This window comes from Columba livia, chromosome 21, assembly GCF_036013475.1.
Source record: "Columba livia isolate bColLiv1 breed racing homer chromosome 21, bColLiv1.pat.W.v2, whole genome shotgun sequence".
In the NCBI taxonomy this organism is placed as follows: Eukaryota; Metazoa; Chordata; class Aves; order Columbiformes; family Columbidae; genus Columba; species Columba livia.
The window spans coordinates 8,939,140-8,963,674 of NC_088622.1; the positions used below are offsets into that span (position 1 = coordinate 8,939,140).

General features: G+C 58.9%; 5 protein-coding genes across 12 annotated transcripts; 3 read left to right on the forward strand and 2 right to left on the reverse strand.

Annotated features, from left to right (window-relative positions):
* Window positions 1-360: 360 nt before the first annotated feature.
* On the reverse strand, window positions 361-6,838 carry LOC135575983 (uncharacterized). 5 transcript variants are annotated; one of them, XM_065038215.1, is made up of 8 exons: window positions 6,627-6,838; window positions 3,055-3,196; window positions 2,432-2,608; window positions 2,007-2,162; window positions 1,439-1,540; window positions 971-1,073; window positions 651-713; window positions 361-563 (listed from the first exon to the last, which is right to left on the reverse strand). In XM_065038215.1, the coding sequence occupies exons 1-8, from the start codon at window positions 6,752-6,754 to the stop codon at window positions 427-429; spliced, it is 1,008 nt and encodes a 335-aa protein (XP_064894287.1). In that variant the 5' UTR covers window positions 6,755-6,838; the 3' UTR covers window positions 361-426. The 5 variants fall into 5 exon arrangements, 4 of the variants coding, with proteins under 4 accessions (XP_064894287.1, XP_064894286.1, XP_064894284.1 ...); XR_010467512.1 differs by having other exon boundaries at window positions 651-1,073; XM_065038214.1 differs by having other exon boundaries at window positions 361-1,073.
* A 190-nt stretch (window positions 6,839-7,028) lies between these two features.
* TMEM223 (transmembrane protein 223) lies at window positions 7,029-7,794 on the forward strand. Its single transcript, XM_065038216.1, has 2 exons — window positions 7,029-7,335; window positions 7,415-7,794. The coding sequence occupies exons 1-2, from the start codon at window positions 7,029-7,031 to the stop codon at window positions 7,714-7,716; spliced, it is 609 nt and encodes a 202-aa protein (XP_064894288.1). The 3' UTR covers window positions 7,717-7,794.
* Window positions 7,795-8,023: 229 nt separating this feature from the next.
* LOC102084803 (TAF6-like RNA polymerase II p300/CBP-associated factor-associated factor 65 kDa subunit 6L) lies at window positions 8,024-11,153 on the reverse strand. The gene is given in 11 exon segments (XM_065038228.1): window positions 8,024-8,549; window positions 8,551-8,747; window positions 8,869-8,997; window positions 9,455-9,467; window positions 9,469-9,567; window positions 9,642-9,862; window positions 9,926-10,000; window positions 10,084-10,178; window positions 10,771-10,930; window positions 11,014-11,108; window positions 11,111-11,153. Coding segments are annotated over 11 exon segments (1,614 nt in total). The 3' UTR covers window positions 8,024-8,062.
* A 908-nt stretch (window positions 11,154-12,061) lies between these two features.
* Window positions 12,062-13,424, forward strand: ZNHIT2 (zinc finger HIT-type containing 2). Its single transcript, XM_021300939.2, has one exon. It carries the CDS (start codon window positions 12,062-12,064, stop codon window positions 13,169-13,171), a length of 1,110 nt encoding a protein of 369 aa, XP_021156614.2. The 3' UTR covers window positions 13,172-13,424.
* A 1,152-nt stretch (window positions 13,425-14,576) lies between these two features.
* LOC135575982 (uncharacterized) lies at window positions 14,577-23,894 on the forward strand. Of its 4 annotated transcripts, none has more exons than XM_065038207.1 (12): window positions 14,577-14,956; window positions 15,808-15,909; window positions 17,305-17,430; window positions 17,567-17,646; window positions 17,743-17,858; window positions 18,182-18,271; window positions 18,646-18,750; window positions 19,231-19,380; window positions 19,578-19,732; window positions 21,654-21,795; window positions 22,242-22,415; window positions 22,685-23,894. In XM_065038207.1, exons 5-12 carry the CDS (start codon window positions 17,826-17,828, stop codon window positions 23,108-23,110), a joined length of 1,275 nt encoding a protein of 424 aa, XP_064894279.1. In that variant the 5' UTR covers window positions 14,577-14,956; window positions 15,808-15,909; window positions 17,305-17,430; window positions 17,567-17,646; window positions 17,743-17,825; the 3' UTR covers window positions 23,111-23,894. The 4 variants fall into 4 exon arrangements, with proteins under 4 accessions (XP_064894279.1, XP_064894280.1, XP_064894281.1 ...); XM_065038210.1 differs by having other exon boundaries at window positions 14,579-15,909; window positions 22,685-22,840; window positions 23,307-23,882; XM_065038208.1 differs by lacking the exon at window positions 18,182-18,271 and having other exon boundaries at window positions 14,577-15,909; window positions 22,685-23,892.
* The last annotated feature ends 641 nt before the right edge of the window (window positions 23,895-24,535 follow it).

Consider the following 24,535-nt stretch of genomic DNA (forward strand, 5'->3'; position numbering starts at 1 on the left):
AGGGCTGAGGTGCCTCCCATCCCTTGGAAGTGGCAACAGAAGGCCAGACAGACACTGTGACTCCTGCCTCTGTGTGTAAAAGGGACAGACTCTGTCTCTGAACATCCCTGGGTGCAGAAGGAGTCCAGGATGCCAGCTTAGATGTGGATGCCTGACAGACCCTGACATTTCTGTGTGTGACTCCAGGAACACACCCCACTGGCCCAGTGAGATTCATCTCAGCTGCCCTGGACAACCTCATTGCAAGTGCTCCTGTCTGCTACGTCACCCTTGCCCATGATGCCGGGCTGTGCTCTCAAAAGTGCCACAGCAATCAGAGAGGTTCTGGGGTCCTTGGAAAAGCCAGACATCCAACCCAAGTTCAAGAAGGGCTCTTTATTAAAATCCAGCCATTTTTCCGCAAGCAGAGCTGCTCCTCCACCGGGGTCAGTGATGCCAGCAGCACAGGGCTTGCAGGGCCCATTGCGATCGTGGCTGCTCCCTTGGACTGCTCAGGATGACAATGGTCTGAGCAGCGAGGGAGCGGACGAAGGATTTACTGTCCTTCTCCAAGGGCCGAAGGGCTGCAACAGAAAGCAGCAGAGCCCAGATGATCTCCCACGTCTGCAGAGACACCCAGGCATCCCCTCCCGACCAAGCTCCCTACTCACCACTGCAGATCTCAGCCAGCTTCTCCTCCTCCCTTCGGTCCCTCAGGGGCCGCGCAGCCAGCCCTGGGCACAGAGTTCCATCAGACTCCTGTTCCCTCCCCCTCATCAGAGCTGGCCCCAGGGGATACCCCAGAGCTGACATAGCGGGACTGAGCAAGGCAGCCACCAAGCCCACCTGTGTGGGCAGGGCTGGGAGGGGAGGCCAAGGCCCTGCACAGGGCAGCTGGGGCTCTGAAGCCACAGGGCTGCTCCTTGTGCCAGGGCAGCAGTGGGGACTGTGGCCAGGCTGCCAAGAGAGGGACCCTGGGGCTGTGACTCACCGATGAACCTCACGGCCACCTCTCGCAAGCTGGCCTGAGCATCCCTCAGGTATGGCAGGCTCTGACTCAAGAACTCTTGAGCCCTGCTCCTGTTCTGCTCCAGCTAGAGAGAGCACAAGGGTGTGAGCATGTCACTGTCTGCACCCCACCCTGAGCTGGCTGGACCAGTCCCACCTCCCAGTAACCCAGGTTTCCCTTTCCCCGCAGGCCACTCCTGCCCCCAGCCAGTAGACCTGTTGGGCTGAGGCTGAGAGACAGACACAGGCAGAGTGGTCCCAGGGGTGCTGAGAGTCCTCCTTCCCGCCGCGAGTGGGGCAGAGGGAAGAGCCCTTGGGGGTTCTGTTCTTGAGGACAGGGAACAAGGGTGCAGCTCGGGGCTGCAGCAGGGCGGGCAAGGCACATCTGCAGAGCCCACAGCACAGATATGTGGGGCAGCCCTCAGTCAGCCTGGGCCTTCACTGTTCTCACCAAGCTCTCTCCAATCCTCCATGTCTGCTGAGTCCGCACTAGGTGTTTGAGCTGCTTCCATTTCAGGAGCTCTGCTGCACCAAGGAGGGCTTCCCTGGCGGCCTGCGGAACAGCAGAAGATGGGACATGGCACCCACAGTCTGCATAAGGAGACCTGGCGTACCCCCATTCTTGGCTTTGTTTCTGGAGCACCTGCCCTTTGGGGGCAGCGACATGCCCTGGCCCAAACAGCTGGGGCTCTCTTGGGCACAGCCCTGGGGGACAGGGACTGAGGCTCAAAGCTCGAGACCCAGCACCTGCAGGGACAGCTGAGGAGCCCGTAGGGATGCGCCTGTTCACGCCTCGGTGGCCACAGGCTGCTGCTGAGCCCTGTGAGACCAGCTATGGCAGGTGGTGGAAATGGCCATGGCAGCTTTTCTACCGCTACTCGTGCTGGGTCTGTAAGGACCCTTCCTATGGGCTGGAGGAGGCTGCCAGTTGCCAGCAGCCCTGTCCCCTGGTGCCCAGGCCACCTGTGTGCTGTCAGCACACCCCTCTCTGCCTCAGTGCTCAGCGTGGAAATCTGTACCTTGGCCACGTTGTTGCTCTGATCGCTCAAACGAAAGAAGAGGGGGAGCAGTGCACGGTGCACGTAGCTCTTAATCCTCTTCTTGTTGTGCACCATCACTGACTGCACCCGCTCTCTGAACAGGCAGATGGAGAGCTCTCGCAGCTGGCTGGACTCCTGGGAGGAAGGAGGAAAGCTGGACTTCAATCCCAGCAGCTCTCTGCCCATGGTGAGCAGGGGCAGTATCGGGGCTGACATGAGGGGAGATGCTCCAGGGTCAGGTTGTGCAGCAGGGAGCTGTGCTGGGCTGTAAAGCCCAGAAGCCATCCCACGAGAGCCCAGGGGAGCAGAGCCTGCTCCCAGTGCTGTCCACGGGGCTGGGCTGAAGGGCAGCTGGCACTGCAGGCTGCCTACCCACAGGGCTCAGTCTCCGTCATCAGCCTTACATCATCAAAGAGGGGCAGGAGCTTTTCCTCCAGCTGCTCGACAGTGGGTCTAGCCTCTTCCCTCTTCAGGTGTCCCATCACGCTGCAGAAGAATGTCAGGACTTTCCTTTTCATTTCTGTGTTGCTGTAGTCGAGCAACCCCATGACTTGCGGCAGGAGGGACTGTATTTTTCTTGCCTGTATGAAAAACAGTTTCATTTTTGTGAAAGGATCAAAGACCACCCGGGCAAAAAAGCCAGTCACTGAGCACCAGCCTCCTGTCCAGCTTCGTGGCAGGTGGTGGCACAGGAATCTCTGTGGCAGCCTCCTGGCAGGTGGTGGCCATGGGCACAGCCACGGAGATACAAGAGAGCAGGGCCAGGGCAGGGAGGGTTGAAAAGCAATGACTCCCTGTGGCCTGCTCAGCCATCCCCTTTTCCCACAGGCCCCCATGGGCAGATAGATGTCTTGGAGAGACTCCATGCCTGGAAAGCTCCCCAGGCAGCCATCAGGCCCCAGCACGGCAGGGAGGGCATGTGGAGCTCTCACCCACTGCCTGACCCCCAGCCAAGGCCAAGCCACCAACTCACCCAATGCCCCAGCCCCACCTGCCAACATGGCTCCCTTGACACCACCCCGCTCACCATGTCAGGACTTTCTGACCCACTGATGACGCCTTTGGGAAACATGGAGTCTATGACCAGGAGTCTTTTGCGCAAGTCTTTTAAGATCTTCTTCAGAGGCCGGGGTGTGGAGATCATCATGTCCCACATGTCCAGGGCAGTCCTGCGAGAGAGCGCTCTGTCAGCAGGGCAGCCTGGGCCACAGCAGCGTGTCCAGGCTCAGCGCTGCAGGACGCTTGGGATGCCCTGGGCAGCAGCAGAGGGCTGAGCTGCTGCTCCCGTGGGGCTGGCAGGAGTGCAGTGGGGGGCTCTGGGCTGTCTTGCTCAGCTGTGGCTGCTGCGGGCCTGGCTGAGCCCCAGCGCTGGAAAATGTGGTGGGATGGAGGGTCCTGCTCCTCAGGGGTGTCCTGCAGGATTCCTTGGCTCTGTGCCCCTCTCCCCACAGTGAACAAGCCCTTATGGCTTTTGGGGCCAGTACCATCCCAATATTTGCCCCCCATCCCATCTTTCCCCCCCATCCTCATTTCTCCCCCTTTTTGCCCCCCATCATTGTCCCCCCATTCCCCCACTCTTTGCTCCCCCATCTTTTCCCCCATCTTTGCCCCCCATCCCAATATTTGCCCCCCATCCCCATCTCTCCCCTCCTTCCATCTTTCCCCCAGTCTTTGTTTCCCCCATCCCAATATTTGCCCCCCATCCTTGTCGCTCCCCCAAGCCCCATTTTGCCCCCCCATCCCAATATTTCCCCCAAGTCTTTGTCCCCCATCTCCATCTCTCCCCCATCGCAATATTTGCCCCCCATCTCCATCTTTCCCCCATCCCCATCTCTCCCCCCATCCCCTTTTTGCCCCCCATCTTTGTCCACCCCCATCCTTGTCCCCCCATCCCAATATTTTCCCTCCATCCCCATCTCTGCCCCCATCCCAATATTTGCCCCCCCTTCCCCTCCTTTTCCCCACCCCCTTTTTGTCCCCCATCTTTGTCCCTCCATCCCAATATTTGCCCCCCCATCCCCATCTCTCCCCCCCCATCCCCATCTCTCCCCCCCATCTTTGCCCCCCCATCCCAATCTCTCCATCTCATCCCCACCTTTACCCACCCAGGCCGGCCACGAGCTGCCCCCGCGCCCCCATCAGCTTTGACGTTGAGGGCCCCACGACACTGCTGCCCTGCAAGGTGGGGACTCCCCCGTTCCCCATACCCCACTCTGTGGGAGGTACCACTCACCTGGGGGGAACAACCACTGTAACCTCAACCCCCCCATTTTATTTGTTTTTTAGGGCAGCTACTTTGTCTCAGACGACCTGAAGGTTTTGGTGCTGCTGTTCTTACACCAGTGAGTGCCAGGGGGGTCTCACCCCGACTCTTTTCACCCCTCCCCCCTCAACTTCATCCCCTCACCCTTTTCTGTGTCCCCCCCCCAGGTATTACTCCATTTACGACTCCAGCGGACGGCAGGGGCTGCTGGACACGTATCACGACGGTGCCTGCTGCTCCCTCAGCATCCACTTCGCCCCCCAGGCCCCCCCGCCTGGAAACCCGGGAAACCTGGGAAACCTGGGGAGGCTGTGGAGGGGGTGGGAAACAGGACCACCCCCACAACACAGCCCTGACAGCGCGTGCCCCCCCTCCAGGAACAGCCTGAACGAGTATTTCAAGGACCGCAGGAACGTGAAGAAGCTGAAGGATCCCAGCGAGTGTCACCCCAAAACTGGGGGGGACACATTAATTGGGGGGCACATTAATGAAGGAGGGTATATTAATGGAAGGGCAGGTTAATGGGGTGGCATGTTAATGGGGGAGCACATTAAGTGGGGGCACGTTGATAAGGAGGTATGTTAATGGAGGGGGCTATGTTGATGGGGGGTATGTTAATGATGGGGCTTGTTAATGGGTGGGCTCGTTAATGCGGGGGACTCATTGGGGGCTATGTTAATGCAGGGGGCTCATTAATGGGGGACTCGTTAATGGGGTGACATGTTAATGGGGGAGCACGTTAATGGGGGGCACGTTAATGCAGGGGGTCATTAATGGGGTAATCGTTAATGGGGGGCTTGTTAATGGGAGGGTACATTAATGGGAGGGCACATTAGTGGTGGAGTACATTAATTGGGGACATGTTAATGAGGGGATATGTTAATGGGGGGCAAAATAATGGGGGACTCTCAGCCTTCCCCCCCCAGCCATGCACTTCAAGCTCCTCAGACCCTCCCGCGGGTTTTTGGCGGCGATAAGAAAAACAGGGACGGGGTTTTTAGCTGGGGCGAGGGGGAAATGGGTTTAAATGGCGAGATTTAGACTAGAACTAAAGAAAAGGTTCTTGGAACTAAGGAAGAAATTTTTCAATGTGTTTTGAGAGAGGTTTAGACCTAAAGTTCTTAGATCTAAGAAAGAAATTTTTCCCCCCATTTCTCCCCCATTTTCCCCCCCGGTTCCCCTCCGATTTCCCCCCGTTCCTCTGTTTTCACAGTATCACAGTATGTTTGGGATTGGAAGGGACCTCAAAAGATCATCCAGTCCAATCCCCCTGCTGGAGCAGGAACACCCAGGTGAGGTCGCACAGGAACATGTCCAGGCGGGTTTGAATGTCTCCAGAGAAGGAGACTCCACAACCCCCCTGGGCAGCCTGTTCAGCGCTCTGTCACCCTCACTGAGAAGAAGTTTTTTCTCAAATTTAAGCGGAACCTCTTGTGTTCCAGCTTGATCCCATTACCCCTTGTCCTATCATTGTTTGCCACTGAGAAGAGCCTGGCTCCATCCTCGTGGCACTCACTCTTTATATATTTATAAACATTAGTAAGATCACCCCTTAGTCTCCTCTTCTCCAAACTAAAGAGCCCCAGCTCCCTCAGCCTTTCTTCATAAGGGAGATGCTCCACTCCCTTAATCATCTTCGTTGCCCTACGCTGGACCCTCTCCAGCAGTTCCCTGTCCTTCTGGAACTGAGGGGCCCAGAACTGGACACAATATTCCAGATGGGGTCTCACCGGGGCGGAGTAGAGGGGAAGGAGAACCTCTCTCGATCTACTAACCACCCCCCTTCTAATACACCCCAGGATGCCATTGGCCTTCCTGGCCACAAGGGCACAGTGCTGGCTCATGGTCATCCTGTTGTCCACCAGGACCCCCAGGTCCCTTTCCCCTACACTGTTCTCTAATATGTAATTTCCCAACCTATACTGGAACCTGGGGTTGTTCCTGCCCAGATGCAGGACTCTACACTTTCCCTTGTTAAATTTCACTAGGTTATTCCCCGCCCAACTCTCCAGCCTGTCCAGGTCCCGCTGGATGGCAGCACACCCACCCCCACCGTCCCCCCCCTTTTCCCCCGTTCCCCTGTTCCCCCCCCATATTCCCCCCCGCTTCCCTCTCGTTTCAAGGCTGTGCATGGTGAACAACGAGCTGTTTGTCCGCCCCGCCACCAGCGAGGAGATGCGCAAGGTGCCCACCCCCTTGTCCACGCCGGCCGCCTTCTCCATGCAGTCCGGCATGAACCTCGAGGGGTCCCAGAAGTCAGTCCTGGGGGAACACGGGGACCCCCAAATCCATCCCCCCTTTTCCCAAATTAGGACCCCCCAAACTCACCCTCTTACCCTCCCAGGTGCCTGCAGGACAACGACGGGCAGGTCTTCACACAGCTCAAGGTGGGTTTGGGGGGGGTCCCCTCATTTTGGGGGACATGGGGACACTGGTGGGGACATGGGGGCATTGGTAGGGACATGGGGGCACCAGGGGGGTTGGGGACATGGGTGGGGACATGGGGACACTGGGCTGAGCCGCCCCCCCACTTCTCTTGCAGATGGAAGGCAAGATCCCAGAGGTGGCGTTTCTCAAGTGAGCGGCGCCTGCTCCTTTTCCTTCCCCCGGCGTTTTATTCCCCAGCGTTTTGTAAATAAATCGAGATATCAGTAAAGCGATGCGTTTCAGTTTGGGGTGCGCTGCGTCTTGAAGGGGGGGGGGGGTAAGGGCAGCTTGGCTCCACGCCCGACATAACGATGGCGGCCGGAAGTACGGCGGGTGTCCCGGAAGAGACGGCGGCCATGGCGGCGCCGCGGGTCCGTGCGGCGGCGGCAGCGCTGGACGCGGCGGTTCCGCGGGACGTCGTTCTGTTCAGCCACGACCGCGACCGCTTCTTCCGCCTGGCCGGGCTGTTCTGCGCCGGGCAGGGGCTGTTCTGGACCTACCTGGCTCATTTCGCCTTCACGGCGCTCCGCCCCGCCGCCGGTCCCGGGCCCGCCGACCCGCTGCGGCCCCGCGATCACAAATGGCGCTTGGGGTTCAGCGCTTCCTGCCTCACCCTCGGTACCGGCGCGGTGGGGAGCGGGGGCCGCGCCGCGCTGACCCCTCGCTGCATTCTCCCCCGCTCCCGTTCCCCCCGCAGGGTCCGTGATCGTGGCGGCCGGTTGTTTGTTCCCGCTGCGCTCCGTTCGCCGGGTGACGCTGCTCCGCGGCGGCGCGGCCGTGACCATCAGCACCCACGGGCCGCTGGGGCTGGGCCGCGGCGCCACGTTCACCGTCCCGCTCCGCCACGTCTCGTGCCACGCTCACCGCTCCGAGGCCGCGGCCGCCGTCCCCATCAAGGTGCGGGGGCGCCCGTTCTTCTTCCTGCTGGACAAGCGCGGGGGGAAGCTCTGCCACCCCCGGCTCTTCGACATCACCGTGGGCGCTTATCGCAACCTCTAGGGCGGGTTAATTGCGGGAGGGACCGGGATTGCTCGTTGTTCACCCCTTATCACCCCCAAATAAACCCTGAGCTGCTCACGCGTCCGTCTGTCCAGTGGGGAGAACAGGGGGAGGCCCACTGCAATTGCCCCTTGTTGGGGCCACCGTGGAGCTGCAGATGGTGCTGGTGGGTTTGGGGCTCCTGTGGCCCCTTCCCCAGCCTCAGTAGTAGCCCCACCTGATGAAGGTGAGGGACGCAGGTGTCCGGGTCCTCTGCTCAATCTTGACCAACAAATCTCAGCACCCCAAAAAACTTTGGACACAGAGATAGGAAACAGCGAGATTTATTGGGGCAACCACAATCTGCTCATGGGCAACCACGTCTTGACGTCACGGGACGGACACAGTGACGAGCCCTCGGTGCCATTGGCGGACTGGATTTATTGACCAGTGGATCCGCTACAGCGTTCGGTGGGATCTCAGCGAGGGATGCTGATGATCTGGTGATGCTGGCGATCCGAGCGGCAGCAGCAGCAAGTACTCGGCCCTTGGCCACCGCCATGTGCCCGATCGCCAGCAGCTTCTGCGTGTAGTGGCAGCCGCGGCCCAGCCCGTGGTGCTGCGGGAAGCTGGTCTGGAAGCGCCGGCCCTGGCAGCACCACCCGGCCTGCCGCCCCGCCAGCACGAAGCTGAAGCACAGCAACCGGTACTTGGGGAACACGTCCGGCAAGTGGAGCTGCAGCGCCTCGCGGGGTCTGTGCGGTAGCTGTGCGGTCACGGCGTCATCATTGCGCAGGCTCCCTGTGGAACTGACCGTCAGCTGCGGCATCTTGCACGCGGCCCCGGGGGGCGGTGCCGCGGTTGCAATCGGGGGGTGGCACGGCGGGGGTGCCGGTGCCGAAGCGCGTGGCCAAGCTCTGGCCAAAGCAGTCGAGCTCGGCATACATGCAGTGCAGGGACAGTGTGGGACCCTCGGGCGGCGCGTCGGTGTTGGTGCCGTCGGGGTGGATGCCGAGTTGCGCCTTCATCTTCAGCAGCCGGTCTACCGCCACCTACAAGGCGAATGGTGGTGGGACTGGGGGTTGCGCAGCCAAATGGGGGATTCCCCCCAACAGCCCAACTGGGGATCCCCAAACAGCCAAACTGGGGTCCCCCTGGCGCGGCAGCACTCACCAGGACAGCGCCGTACACCTTGTGCCTGTCAGCCTTGGCCTGCGCATTGGACACCGAGCAGTCGTCCAGCACAGCCTGTAGGTTGGCCCAGTAGGCAGGGAGGTGCGGGTAGAGCACGCGCTCAACCGCCTGCGGACAGATGGGCAGACAGATGGACAAATTGTGGGGATTGCCGTTAGGTCTTTAAGTGTTCTCTTTAAGGGTTAACTAATTAGTTCCCTGTATCAACGGGACCCAAAAACCAGCGCCGGGGGAGGTGGGGGATGGGTGGGGGAACTCCGGGCGGAACAGTTGTGTCGGGTTTCGCTTCCGCTGTGATGTGAGTGAACTGCTGGCGGAAGTACCGAGGGAAGGAAGGCGCTACGGACCACTTCCGCCCGCAGTTGGGCCGGTAAAGCGGCAGCGGGAGGACCTAGCCCTTAAAGAGCTAACCCTCGGTGAACAAACTAACCCTTAAAGAGCTAACCCTCGGTGAACAAACTAACCGTTAAAGAGCTAACCCTCGGTGAACAAACTAGCCCTTAAAGAGCTAACCCATGGTGAGATAAGAACCCCCGTGGGGACACGTTGGGTGTTTGGCGTTCACCTTCCAGCCCAGCGCCGCAGTGCGAGCAGAGCGGGCACACGGGGTCGGCCAGCGCCTTGTGCAGCGCCAGCAGGATGTACTGGCACAGGCCGCTCACTGCCTCGCCGTGTGTCCTGTGCGGGGTGGAAAAAACGCCGAAATCCTGCGGGTTTGGGTGGGTTTTGCCAAAAAAAGGAGGGATGCGCACCAGAAGATACGGCCGAGCAGCATGGCAGAGTAGCTGCGCAGTGGCCAGTGGTCGTTGAGCGGGTTGATGGAGGCAGCCAGCGGCTCCAGCACGCAGTAAAGGACACTGGAGCTCAGGCTGCGCACGTAGGGGCCCAGGAACAGGAAGGGGTTGTGGAGGAGGCCGTGGGCCACATGGAGGACGAGGTGAAGCTGAGGGAGGTCATGGCTGATGGATTTGACCTGTGAGGGGGGGACCCAGGAGTTCAAGGAGACACAGGAGTTCGGTTGTACCTCATCACTTGCCCCGCACTCACCCTGCTTGGCTGCATAGACGAAACACGGCAGGAAGGCGGTGATCTTGGCGTTGTTCTGCTGGTCCTGCAGGGCGACCGGGGGATGGGCACACCCAGTGGAGGCGCTGGGAATTGTAGGGGGTTTGGGGGTGTCCATATTGCACCGACCTTCATGAGCTGTGCATCGTCGCCCAGCACGGCACAGGTGACGTGGTGGTAGTACCTGAGGAGGTTGTCGCTCAGCGTGGACACTGCGCTGGGGACTGCAGGAATTGGGGGTGTCACCCCAAAATGGGGCATAAAATCAGAGATAATGTCAGGGGTTGCGTTCGAGAAATGGGCAAAACGGCGCCAAAATCACCTCAGGGCAAAAATGGTGGAAAATGGGTTCAAAATGGCAGGAAATGAGCTCAAAATGGTGGCGACAAATGGGCTCAAAATGGGGTGCCAAGTTGGCTCAAAATGGTGAAAATGGGGTCAAAATTGTGCCAGAATCACGTCAGGGTAAAAATGTCACTAAAATCACCTTCAATGTTAAAATGTCACTAAAATCACCTCTGGGTCAAAATGTCACTAAAATATGGGGACAATGGGGATGATATGGGGATGATGGGGAACAATAGGGCAATAGAGGCAATGGGGGCAATAGGGGACACCCCCTCAAAGCCACCGACCACTCCCTAGGATGACACCCATGTCCCTATCCTCACCAGTGTCCCCATGTCCCCAGCCCCACCGGTATCCCCATGTCCCCAGCGGTGTCCCCATGTCCCCAGCCCCACTGGTGTCTCAATGTCCCCATGCCCCACCAATGTCCCCCCATTCCCAACCCTACCGGTGTCCCCATGTCCTCACCGGTGTCCCCAACGCCACTGGTGTCCCCACCAATGTCCCCATGTCCCCGACCCTGCCAATCCGGGCCGCTCACCTCCACGTTGCTCCAGCGCAGCGCCTGGTTAAAATCCTCCACCGTGAGTCTCCGCCGCCGCGTGTGTTTCCTGAACTGGGAGCTGTTCTGGGGGGCGACGGACACACAGAACCGGCTCTGTCAGCGGCGCTGTGAGCGGGCCCGACCCCGCCCCGCCCCGCCGGCCGTACCTGCGTGGCCTCCCGCAGCCGGTAGCAAACGTGCTCAACCAACAACGCCGCCACTTCGTCGCTGAGCGCCAGCCCGGTGCGTTCCGCCACCAGGATTCCCGCGGCAGCTGTACGGGGGGCCGCTCCTCCCGCTTCGCCATGGCCACCAGAGGCCCCGCCCAAACCGCCCCGGCCACGCCCAACCCGCAGCTCCTCCCGCTACACCGTGTCTGCCACAGGCCCCGCCCACTCCTCCTGGCCCAGCCCACCTCGGGAGTCAGTACAGCACCCTATTGAAACACGGAAAGGGAGACGGACGGAAAGGGAGACGGACGGAAAGGGAGACGGACGGAAAGGGAGACGGACGGAAAGGGAGACGGACGGAAAGGGAGACGGACGGAAAGGGAGACGGACGGAAAGGGAGACGGACGGAAAGGGAGACGGACGGAAAGGGAGACGGACGGAAAGGGAGACATGTCTGCGGCAACACTCAGATATTAATTACATTTTTGATTTGCGAGTCTAAGCACAGGCTGTCTGAGCCCTGGGGTTCCCGCACCCCAGCTCTTGAGATCCGGCGCTCGGCCAAGCCTCTGCATGAGGACAAAAAACATCCCCATCCCTGCAGGAAACAGCTGAGAGCTCGCCTGCATCACGTTAGCACCCCAAACCCCCAAGGCTGCCCCATAGACACACTATAGATCCCTCCGCCAGGGAATTGGCCATGGACCTGGGGACAACGAAGCGAGGACGGAAGGAGCCGAAGTCGCAGGGCGGGGAGAGACGAAGCGGGGACAGAAAGAACCGAAGACGAAAGGCCGGAAAGAACCGAAGCGGGGACGGAAGGACCCGAAGGCGCAGGGCGAAGAGAGACGAAGCGAAGACGGAAATAGCCGAAGAGGTAACGAGCGGGGGCGGCAACCGAGCGTTGCCGGGGTGAGACGAAGAGGAGTGGAGAGCCGAGCGCTTCCGAACGGCGCCGAAGCGCGGGCGGGGACACCCGAGCGCTTCCGAACGGCGCTTCCGAAGCCGCCGCGGAAACACCCGAAGCAGCGGGGAAGCCGGGAAGATGGAGGCGCCGGGTCCGGATTCCCCGTGCGGTCTCTGCGGAGCCGCCGCCGCCCCGTACACCTGCCCGCGCTGCAACCGCCGCCTCTGCTCTCTCGGCTGCTACCGCGCCCATGGTGGCTGCTCCGAAGCTTTTTACCGCGAGCAGGTTCTGCAAACCCTCCGTTCCGACCGGGGTCCCCCGCCGGCTCTCCCCAGCCTGGGGGCCGCCTTGAGGCGGCCGCGCCAGCTACGCGAGGCCGAGGCTTCAGCAGGGTGCGAAGGCCGCGGGCTGTGGGGATCGCTCAGCGCGGCGGAACGAGCAGCTTTCCAGCGGTTGATCCGCACGGGGGAGGCGGCAAAACTGATTCCGGCGTGGAGACCGTGGTGGTGGCGCCGAAATAAAGGTAAAAACCAGGATAAATATGGAGATAAAGATGAGGATGAAGATGAGGATGAGCCGCAAATTGCTCCACCACCCGCCATCCCCTCATCCATCCCCGCACTGAGCTCCTTCCCGGCACCTCCGCCGTCCCCATTGCTGCGTTTCCAGCTGCCCAACGTCCTCTTTGGCTATGCCTTCGCCTTGAGCCTCCACGGAGGGGACGAGTCGCTGGTGCCGGAGCTGCCGGGCGCCGCCATCGACGTGGCGGCCGCGCTCAGGATGCGCCGGGCGTTCAGATCCACCGCCGAGGCCCTTCGAGCCGCTCGGGATGATGCAAAGGGCGCCGGGTACCCGATGGGTCCATTGGGAGATGCTGGGACCGTCCTGGCTGTGGCGGAGCTGCTGGAGGGGCCTGGGGACAATAGCGAGAATTACACCCAAAATAATGCCGCTAATTACAACAATAATTACGTAATCATGGCTCTGGCACACCTGGAGCAGTTGTTGAGCCGGGGACAACTTAATTTGGATGCTAACGAGCGCCAAACATTCGTTAACGCGCAGAGGAAGTGCCGCTTCCTAATGAGCTGGAGCCAGGAGGCACCAATGGGGACGATGGTGGAGCTGGCGAGGGAGACGAGGGAGGTTGTTAATGAGCTAATTAGCGCTAATGAGGGGATGGGGCAGGGGGAGATCTTTAGTGCTAATGAAGGGAGGGGGAGGCGACTAATTGAGGAGCTTGATTGAGGTTAATGAGGTCGTCAAGGAAACCATTTAATGAACATCCAGAGAAGTCGCTCATCAAGGAACCAAACTAATTAACATCTGGAGAAGCAGCTCGTTAAGGAATCTGACTAACAAACATCCAGAGAAAAGCTGCTTATTAAGGGCTGAGGTATGAGTGGGGGAGTCTGGTCATTAAGGTCTCCGCGGAACTGGGGGTGGCTTGTTAATGGCCAACATTTGATTAACGTAATAACGAATAAACATAATTACTATAGAGTGGGAGATGCTAATTGTTGGGGGGGCTAATTAACCCATTGACCCCCAGAGGGGACCCAGTTGTCTGGGGCATGCTCCAAGGACGTCACGCCCACTGCCCACTGATGGGGTGAGTGGTTCTGTGTGTGTGGCTCTGCCGCCGTGCGGCTCCGCCCCCTCCTGCTGATTGGCTGAGCAGTTTTGTGTGTGGGTCTGCCCCTCCCGCTAGTTGGCTGAGTGCTTCCATGTGTGGCTTCGCCTGCCCGCGGCTCCGCCCCCTCGCATTAATTGGCTGAGCTGTTCTCCTGGAGGCTTCCCCCCCCCCCCCCACCTTCTGGAGGCTTCCCCCCCCCCCCCCCCCCTCCTGGCGGCTCCGCCCCCCCCTCCTGGCGGCTCCGCCCCCCCCCTCCTGGCGGCTCCGCCCCCCCCCTCCTGGCGGCTCCGCCCCCCCCTCCTGGCGGCTCCGCCCCCCCCTCCTGGCGGCTCCGCCCCCCCCTCCTGGCGGCTCCGCCCCCCCCGGAGGCTCCACCCACCCCCCCCTCCTGGAGGGCCCCCTCGAGGCTCCGCCCGCCCTCCTGGAGGCTCTGCCAACCTCCCCCCCGGAGGCTCCCCCCGCCCCCCCTCCTGGAGCCCCCCCCCTCCTGGAGCACCCCCCCGAGGCTCCGCCCCCTCCTCGAGGCTCCCCCCGCCCCTCCTGGAGGGCCTCCCCCGAGGCTCCGCCCCCCCCGAGGCTCCCCCCCTCGAGGCTCTGCCCCCCCACGCTCCGCCTCCCTCGAGGCTCCGCCCGCCTCTCCTGGAGGCTCCGCCCCCCCTCCTGGAGGGCCCCCCCGAGGCTCCGCCCCCCCCGAGGCTCCGCCCCCCCCCCGGCTCCGCCCCCCCTTGAGGCTCCGCCCCCCCTCCTCGAGGCTCCACCCGCCCCTCCTGGAGGCTCCGCCCACCCCCCCTCCTGGAGGCCCCCCTCGAGGCTCCGCCCCCCCTCGAGGCTCCGCCCCCCCTCGAGGCTCCGCCCGCCCCTCCTCGAGGCTCCGCCCACCGCACCTGGAGGCTCCCCCCCCCCCCCCCCCCCCGTGGCTCCCCCCCCCGAGGCTCTGCCCCTCCCCCTCCTGGAGGCTCCGCCCCCCCTCCCGGAGGCTCCGCCCCCCCTCCTGGAGGCTCCGCCCACCCCCCCTCCTGGAGGCCCCCCCCCGATTCTACGCCCCTTCCTCGAGGCTCCGCTCCCCCTCCTCGAGGCTCCGCCCGCCCCTCCTCGAGGCTCCGCCACCTCCTGGCTCTTAAAGCAACAGTGACCCCGAGATTGGGGGAGGCGCCAATAATATATTTGATTATTTGGGGGGTCCCAGTGACATTGGAGGGGGACACGGGGTTTGTCCAGGAGTTCGGGGGTATCCCAGGAGTTTGGGAAGGACCCAGGAGTTCGGGAGGACCCAGGAGTTCAGAAAAGGAACCCAGGAGTTCGAGAAAAAGGGGACCCAGGAATTCGGGAAAGGGAGCTCGGAGTTTGGGAGGCACCCAGGAGTTCGGGGGTTATGGGGCAACTTCTAACAGTATGAGGTGTGTTTAAATACAGTAAGGTATTACATATTCATAATAACCCCAGGAACGCCTATACATATTCATAACCTTTCGCTGCTTCTTATTAAAATGAGTCCCAGGTAGTTATTTCCATAGTCTCCTCCTTGACCCCTCCTTGTTACACCTGTGCAGTGCCATGTGGTGGTCTTGAGGAGGGTCTTTGAGGGTCTGTGTATGAAGGCTCCTTCAGCTTCGTCACAGTGAACTCTTTCCCTTTGGCTCATTATGTTGAGTTGACTGGAACCCAAGCTGCCAAGTTGGTTGAAACCAGACTGGTTTCCCCCTTTTGCTGTAAATCTTCATTATCTCGTCTTCTCAAGTTTACAGTTGGTGCCTCAAGTTTACATCTAGGTGCTGTAAAACTTCTTATCTTGGCATTCGATGAGGTTCTGTTTTTACTTAACATAATTGGTTACATAAAGCTCTAAACTAGGCACCCTTAAAGCGTTAGTTAGTTCCCTCTATCACAAAGCCTGTGTGGCATGGAGGGTGATGACTAAAGTGTAAATACGGAGAGGCCTGGCAAATTGACTATATCACAGTGCCACAAACCCACCACGGCAAGAGCTCTGTGGAAGCCACCACCAGATGACTGGAAACATGCACCGTGCCTCACGGCACTGCCCGCAACACTGTCCTGGGCCTTGAAAAGCAAGTCCTGTGGCGACATGGGACACCATGGGGAGTAATTTAGGGTTCTGCTCGCTGCAGAACAGCGTTTAGATTTCTTCAAGACAAGTGCAACTTCAAGAATTCAGTGGCAGGTTCACTCTTTTATTTACTGCATGGGGGAAATATGGCAAGCCGAATGCTGCTGGCCTTCTCTCCAGGTACCTGTACCAGTTCACGAAGCAAACTGTCGGGATTCTTGCCTCCCTGATAACCGTTCGCTCTGGAGTCTGTGTCCTGGAGCTCCGAGGACAAACTCTCAGGTGAGGCCATATCCGTCACAGTTCACACTGTCAGGATTCTTCTCTCCCTGATAACTCTTCACTCCAGAGTCTGTATTTTCAAGCTTTGAAGACAAACTTTCAGGGGAGCCCTGTATCCTTTTGCAAAAGCAAACTTTCAGGCATTCCTTTCCTGATAACCGTTTGCTCTGGAGTCCATGTTTAAAGCTGCAGTGGCAAACTTCTCTGATTCCACGTGGGCTTTGTTGTGTTCAGCTGTAGACATTGGTTATGGTCCATAACCTTGCAGGTACTGTTTTGCATGAACGCAAATTCCTTTCCTCTCAGCGACGTGCAATATAGGCCTTATCTTCTAAGTGTTCAGTGTAGTTTGTAGTTGCTTTTGGTAGATATGAGCAGCACTTTACAGCTTAAAATTTCAGCAAATACAGTTTACCAAGTAACATGAAGCAAAGAGTGTATTAAAAATCATACAACCTTATGTGCATAAATAATTGATTATATTTAGTGTGCTTCTACTTAAGGTAAAGGATTAATATTAAACTTAAATTGGTCTCGTCCACTGACCTGTGAGTAGTAAAACCATTGCCATACAGCTCACTTATTTAGCAGGGAGAGCTCACAGTGGGCTCATCCAGGCTGTCGTATTTATGGAATGAAGTGATTGACTTGTAGTCAAATTGCATACAGTAGGAAAAGTGTGTCTGAGACTTGTGCACTCACAAGTTACCGGCATTCAGTTGCTCTTCTGCTTCCCTATGGGTCTCCTGGAAGGAGTTCTTGGCCTGGTTACGGCTCAGGCCCTCCTCTCCTCTGGAGCCTGGACCAAACTGCTGTGGGTTTGGCTGGGGGTGATTGGGGGATCGAGTGCATCTGCCACACATGGCAGCCCAGAGAGAAATGAGCCAGACAACGGGACTCCTTTCCGCAACATCCTCATAGATGGATGCTCCTGGAGCAAGGAGCGTGGCATTGAGTAGGTCTGTGACATCCCCACCATGCACCAGCTGCTGGGAAAATGGAGCGGTGCAGCAGACTGTTAAAGACTATGCTCAGAGCAATGGGTGCTGGAACTTTTAGAAATTGATTGAAATTTGAAACAGACAGGTGCCCAGGGCTGAGCTGGCCTGTGCCTCCCAAGGGCACACCCTGGCCTCCCTCCCCAGGTGCAGGGTCACAGTGGGGCCCTTTGTGTCCTTTGTCAGCAGCCCAGAAAAGGTAACCATGGCCGTTTGGAAGACAGCTGAGCCGGTGTCTGTTGACAGGGGTTCTGCTGCGGGGTGCTGGAGGGTGCTGGCTGGGCAGAGCTGCTTCTCCCAGGGCGCTAATTGGCACTGCACCCCCATACTGTGGTGCTGCTGGCTGTGTGTCCCCATCTCACACTCCCTGTTTGTCTCTCTGTCCCCTGGCTGCCAGGAGGAGAGCCAGAAGATTCCGTTTCTTCAGAACATTTGTGACCTGTGCTACAACAGCAGGCGCCATGGCCCTCCACAGGGCCTAGATCTCTTCTGCCAGAGATATGGTCTGGCAGAGAATATCAAGGTGAGGGGAGACGTGGCGCCTCTGGGGAAGGGGGCGATGCCCCCGGCACCCTGTGAGGACAGCGTTGGGCAGGGCCAGGGGCTGGTGGCACTGGGTGCTGGCAGCTGCCAAGTCCCATCCTGGCTGTGCTCTGCAGGTGCTGCTGGAAGAGGAGCCCAGAAACAAACTGCGCACGGCGGTGCGGTGGAACGCCATGCTTGCCATTGCTGAACTGAGGTACCTGCCCATCCCTCCTGGGGACTCCTGCACGAGATCTCGAGGCACTGCTCCAAATACCCAAGTGTGACTGGCTCCTCTCTCTTTGCAATGCAGTGGAGAGGTTGCTGGAGGGCAAGGAGGCAAGCCTCCTCCAAGCCTGCTTCTCTAGTGTCTTCTTGCTTCCTCCAGAAGAGAAAATGCAGGATATGGGCCATTATCTCTTCTTAAAAGTAAGTGCTTGGTGAACTGCAGGACCCAACAGTCCCTCTGGCTGCTCCCTGTTCACCCCATGCTGATATATAACCAGAAAGACAAGGCAGGGTTGGTCTCAGCTCTGCATTCACACCCTCATGCCTTCATCTGCTGACAGTTGGCCTGGCCACATCCAGTGCCAACTGCTGCTCTGCCCGTAGCAGATTATTTGCCCCTGAGTCTCTCCCAGGCACAGCAAATCAGCACAGGAGTTGCCTCTTGGCACTGAGAGTTCATATCAGTCCCCCGTGTGTGAAACAGATGACAGGAAACACGGCCAAAACTCGTTGTCTCCTTGCAGACCATGGAAGCCATGGACAACATGCTACAGGCATTGGTGCTCGGCTCTTCAGCCTCCAGAGTCAGCGAGCTGCTCCAGAATATCTTCCAGGTCTGGCGTGTGCAAAGAGTGGGCTTCACAAGGACTGTTCCTCACCCTGGGGGACAGGGTGTCCACTCTGGAGTGGACAGTCCCACCCGGTGCCGTGCAGAGAGAGCGCTGCCGGGAGGGTGCCCACCTCCCCAGGGAACCAGGGGCTGCCCGCCAGGCTCTTCCGCAGCACAGTGGCCACAGAGGGTGACATCTGCCTCCCTGCCTGGCCACAGGGCCCAGGGCATTTGTTCCAAGCCTGCCAGGGGCCCGAGGGCCAGAACCCCACTACAGGCTTTGCTCGAGAACAGAGTCCAGCCCAGGAGTTGAGCAGTGCTACTTCTGCTGGAGCGGTGGCTGCTCCCAAGGCTCACTAGCAGCTTCTCTCTTCCCAGATGCTCTTGACCTTTGCCACCTCTGAGAGAGAATGTGTGCAGGAGAGGGCTGTGGGGAGGATTGAGAAGATGAGCTCTGCGCTGTTCAGACATCCCACACTGGCGGTAAGAAGCCAGGCACCCTCCAGCCAGGCCGTCTCCCCATCCCTGCACCCCAGAGCAGCCTGCAGCTGCCCCATGCGGGGCTGCTGCCCAGGCAGCTGCTTTGGGAGCTGTGGCTGGCATGGGTCTGCAAAGCCCTGACTACCCACAGAGCCAGCCCTGGACACACGCTTGGGTTCCGGGCTTTGGCACCAGTGTCCCAGCAGCAGCCCCAGTCCTCCTGGCCACCAGCAAGCCCTGGTTCACGGCAGGGCCAGCACCCTGTGCCCATGAGTCCAACCCTCCTCCCTCACTCCAGGGCCTCTGTTCTCATCCTCCCCGTGCAGTCACTGCCGCCCCTGCTGCCAGCTTTGCTGCGGGCTCTGCCACCAGCACTGTCGGGTGTCTCTGCAGGGCTGCTGGCACTGCCTGGCTAAGCAGCAGCATCAGGGCACTCGGTGTGATTTGGCTTCACTTCCTTCTTTTCTTTCTTTCCTCCCATAGTCCTGTGCGAGATATCTCAGAACTTCTGAAAGGACAGACGTTGTCCTTGTGTTCATTGAGGCGATGAGAGACACCAGCATCTTTGACAAGAAGCGGGCAACAGACTTGCTGGACATGGTCATGGAATTCCCTGACTTCTGGCTGGCGGATGTAAGTGGCCAGTGGCTGGGTTGCCCTGTCAGGCTTCAGCCCTGTCAGGCCTTTTTCCTTCCTCCATCCCTCCCCCCCAACCCCTGGTGTCTCAGGAATCTGAAGCCACATGAAGGTGGCAGAGAGGAATGGGAAGGACAGCTGAGGAAGTGGCTGCACTCCAGTGACAGCGCCATCCTCAACTGTATCTCCTCCAGCTGCCAAAGATCATGAGATGCATCCACAAAAACCTGGACAGCATCAACACAGCACCAGCTCGGCAGAGTGTGGAGTCCCTGCTTCTGCTCATGGCTGACAGGAGACCTGGAAAGGTGCTCACAACGCTGCTGAGGATCGCTCCACCAGGAGACAGGTACTGGCCCCAAAAGCCATGAGGGCTTGTTCACTGTGGGGAGAGGGGCACAGAGCCAAGGAATCCTGCAGGACACCCCCGATGAGCAGGACCCTCCATCCCACCACATTTGCCAGCGCTGGGGCTCATCCAGGCCCGCAGCAGCCACAGCTGAGCAAGACAGCCCAGAGCCCCCCACTGCACTCCTGCCAGCCCCATGGGAGCAGCAGCTCAGCCCTCTGCTGCTGCCCAGGGCATCCCAAGCGCCACCCCATTAACCTGCCCTTCCATTAATATACCCTCCTTCATTAATGTGCCCCCCAATTAATGTGTCCCCCCCAGTTTTGGGGTGACACTCGCTGGGATCCTTCAGCTTCTTCACGTTCCTGCGGTCCTTGAAATACTCGTTCAGGCTGTTCCTGGAGGGGGGGCACGCGCTGTCAGGGCTGTGTTGTGGGGGTGGTCCTGTTTCCCACCCCCTCCACAGCCTCCCCAGGTTTCCCTTGGTGGGGGTGGTCCTGTTTCCCACCCCCTCCACAGCCTCCCCAGGTTTCCCAGGTTTCCCGGGTTTCCAGGCGGGGGGGCCTGGGGGGCGAAGTGGATGCTGAGGGAGCAGCAGGCACCGTCGTGATACGTGTCCAGCAGCCCCTGCCGTCCGCTGGAGTCGTAAATGGAGTAATACCTGGGGGGGGGGACACAGAAAAGGGTGAGGGGATGAAGTTGAGGGGGGAGGGGTGAAAAGAGTCGGGGTGAGACCCCCCTGGCACTCACTGGTGTAAGAAGAGCAGCACCAAAACCTTCAGGTCGTCTGAGACAAAGTAGCTGCCCTAAAAAACAAATAAAATGGGGGGGTTGAGGTTACAGTGGTTGTTCCCCCCAGGTGAGTGGTACCTCCCACAGAGTGGGGTATGGGGAACGGGGGAGTCCCCACCTTGCAGGGCAGCAGTGTCGTGGGGCCCTCAACGTCAAAGCTGATGGGGGCGCGGGGGCAGCTCGTGGCCGGCCTGGGTGGGTAAAGGTGGGGATGAGATGGAGAGATTGGGATGGGGGGGCAAAGATGGGGGGGAGAGATGGGGATGGGGGGTCAAATATTGGGATGGAGGGACAAAGATGGGGGACAAAAAGGGGGTGGGGAAAAGGAGGGGACGGGGGGGCAAATATTGGGATGGGGGCAGAGATGGGGATGGAGGGAAAATATTGGGATGGGGGGACAAGGATGGGGGTGGACAAAGATGGGGGGCAAAAAGGGGATGGGGGGAGAGATGGGGATGGGGGAAAGATGGAGATGGGGGGCAAATATTGCGATGGGGGAGAGATGGAGATGGGGGACAAAGACTTGGGGGAAAGATGGGGATGGGGGAAATATTGGGATGGGGGGGCAAAATGGGGCTTGGGGGAGCGACAAGGATAGGGGGCAAATATTGGGATGGGGGAAACAAAGACTGGGGGAAAGATGGAAGGAGGGGAGAGATGGGGATGGGGGGCAAATATTGGGATGGGGGGCAAAGATGGGGGGAAAAGATGGGGGAGCAAAGAGTGGGGGAATGGGGGGACAATGATGGGGGGCAAAAAGGGGGAGAAATGAGGATGGGGGGGAAAGATGGGATGGGGGGCAAATATTGGGATGGTACTGGCCCCAAAAGCCATAAGGGCTTGTTCACTGTGGGGAGAGGGGCACAGAGCCAAGGAATCCTGCAGGACACCCCTGAGGAGCAGGACCCTCCATCCCACCACATTTGCCAGCGCTGGGGCTCAGCCAGGCCCGCAGCAGCCACAGCTGAGCAAGACAGCCCAGAGCCCCCCACTGCACTCCTGCCAGCCCCACGGGAGCAGCAGCTCAGCCCTCTGCTGCTGCCCAGGGCATCCCAAGCGTCCTGCAGCGCTGAGCCTGGACACGCTGCTGTGGCCCAGGCTGCCCTGCTGACAGAGCGCTCTCTCGCAGGACTGCCCTGGACATGTGGGACATGATGATCTCCACACCCCGGCCTCTGAAGAAGATCTTAAAAGACTTGCGCAAAAGACTCCTGGTCATAGACTCCATGTTTCCCAAAGGCGTCATCAGTGGGTCAGAAAGTCCTGACATGGTGAGCGGGGTGGTGTCAAGGGAGCCATGTTGGCAGGTGGGGCTGGGGCATTGGGTGAGGTGCTGGCTTGGCCTTGGCTGGGGGTCAGGCAGTGGGTGAGAGCTCCACATGCCCTCCCTGCCGTGCTGGGGCCTGATGGCTGCCTGGGGAGCTTTCCAGGCATGGAGTCTCTCCAAGACATCTATCTGCCCATGGGGGCCTGTGGGAAAAGGGGATGGCTGAGCAGGCCACAGGGAGTCATTGCTTTTCAACCCTCCCTGCCCTGGCCCTGCTCTCTTGTATCTCCGTGGCTGTGCCCACGGCCACCACCTGCCAGGAGGCTGCCACAGAGATTCCTGTGCCACCACCTGCCACGAAGCTGGACAGGAGGCTGGTGCTCAGTGACTGGCTTTTTTGCCCGGGTGGTCTTTGATCCTTTCACAAAAATGAAACTGTTTTTCATACAGGCAAGAAAAATACAGTCCCTCCTGCCGCAAGTCATGGGGTTGCTCGACTACAGCAACACAGAAATGAAAAGGAAAGTCCTGACATTCTTCTGCAGCGTGATGGGACACCTGAAGAGGGAAGAGGCTAGACCCACTGTCGAGCAGCTGGAGGAAAAGCTCCTGCCCCTCTTTGATGTAAGGCTGATGACGGAGACTGAGCCCTGTGGGTAGGCAGCCTGCAGTGCCAGCTGCCCTTCAGCCCAGCCCCGTGGACAGCACTGGGAGCAGGCTCTGCTCCCCTGGGCTCTCGTGGGATGGCTTCTGGGCTTTACAGCCCAGCACAGCACCCTGCTGCACAACCTGACCCTGGAGCATCTCCCCTCATGTCAGCCCCGATACTGCCCCTGCTCACCATGGGCAGAGAGCTGCTGGGATTGAAGTCCAGCTTTCCTCCTTCCTCCCAGGAGTCCAGCCAGCTGCGAGAGCTCTCCATCTGCCTGTTCAGAGAGCGGGTGCAGTCAGTGATGGTGCACAACAAGAAGAGGATTAAGAGCTACGTGCACCGTGCACTGCTCCCCCTCTTCTTTCGTTTGAGCGATCAGAGCAACAACGTGGCCAAGGTACAGATTTCCACGCTGAGCACTGAGGCAGAGAGGGGTGTGCTGACAGCACACAGGTGGCCTGGGCACCAGGGGACAGGGCTGCTGGCAACTGGCAGCCTCCTCCAGCCCATAGGAAGGGTCCTTACAGACCCAGCACGAGTAGCAGTAGAAAAGCTGCCATGGCCATTTCCACCACCTGCCATAGCTGGTCTCACAGGGCTCAGCAGCAGCCTGTGGCCACCGAGGCGTGAACAGGCGCATCCCTACGGGCTCCTCAGCTGTCCCTGAAGGTGCTGGGTCTCGAGCTTTGAGCCTCAGTCCCTGTCCCCCAGGGCTGTGCCCAAGAGAGCCCCAGATGTTTGGGCCAGGGCATGTCGCTGCCCCCAAAGGGCAGGTGCTCCAGAAACAAAGCCAAGAATGGGGGTACGCCAGGTCTCCTTATGCAGACTGTGGGTGCCATGTCCCATCTTCTGCTGTTCCGCAGGCTGCCAGGGAAGCCCTCCTTGGTGCAGCAGAGCTCCTGAAATGGAAGCAGCTCAAACACCTAGTGCGGACTCAGCAGACATGGAGGATTGGAGAGAGCTTGGTGAGAACAGCGAAGGCCCAGGCTGACTGAGGGCTGCCCCACATATCTGTGCTGTGGGCTCTGCAGATGTGCCTTGCCCGCCCTGCTGCAGCCCCGAGCTGCACCCTTGTTCCCTGTCCTCAAGAACAGAACCCATGTCGGGGATTGGCTCAAGGAGCATGGACATGAGTCCACCAAGCAACTGTACGAGCAGAGCCCATTTTAGTTGACATAAGTAGGCCTTAGTTAGCTTGTCTATTAGGCCGTGGGAAAGGGGGGAACGGAAAAGTACTAACTAAGGCAGGGTCAGGATATTTTTGAAGAGATAAGAGTCAGAAGAATGTGGGATGCGCATAGCTAGCTAAACCCAAGTAGGTGGAGTAAGTAAATGTGCTTAGCCTATTAGATAGAGACAAGTATGCATAATTATGGTATTTGGTATAAATGCACGCTATCTCGGGCAATAAAGTTGAAGTATGCTTTATCACTCATATTGAGTCGGCTGCATTTCTTCCTCCGTCCGCTCGGGTCTGGAACTCTGATGGGACTTTTCTCTGCAATTGGCGCCCAAACCGGCGATCCGAAGCGGCGGATAGAAGCAAAAGGCGCTGGGAGAGCAGCGACCGGCGGGCAAGAGCGACCGAACACTGTGCTGCGGTGTGTCGTCTCCGAAGCCTGAACCGACTGAAGTTCGCCAGTGCTGGGCTACAGGAAACAAGGGCTGCAAGAGGTCTCTTAATTTAGCAAGAGGTACCGTACTATAATGATGAATAACGGAGAAATAGATTAAAAATGATGAATAACGGAGAAATAGATAACAGAGAAAGGGATTAAAAGTGATAGATAACAGAGAAACGGATTAAAAGTGATAAATAACAGAGAAACGGATTAAAAGTGATAAATAACAGAGAAACGGATTAAAAGTGATGAATAACGGAGAAACGGATTAAAATGGTGAATAACAGAGAAATGGATTTAGACGTAGCCCTAGATTTATTACAAAGCTTTTTAGAAAAGCGGGGGGTTGATCATAGTTGCGTTAAACAGCTAGCTGGTCTAGTAGCAACGGGGAAAACTAAGGGGTGTTTTCAGGATCCTGATTTATTGTTTGATGAAGGAGAGTGGAGGAAATTAGGGGACGTGTTGTG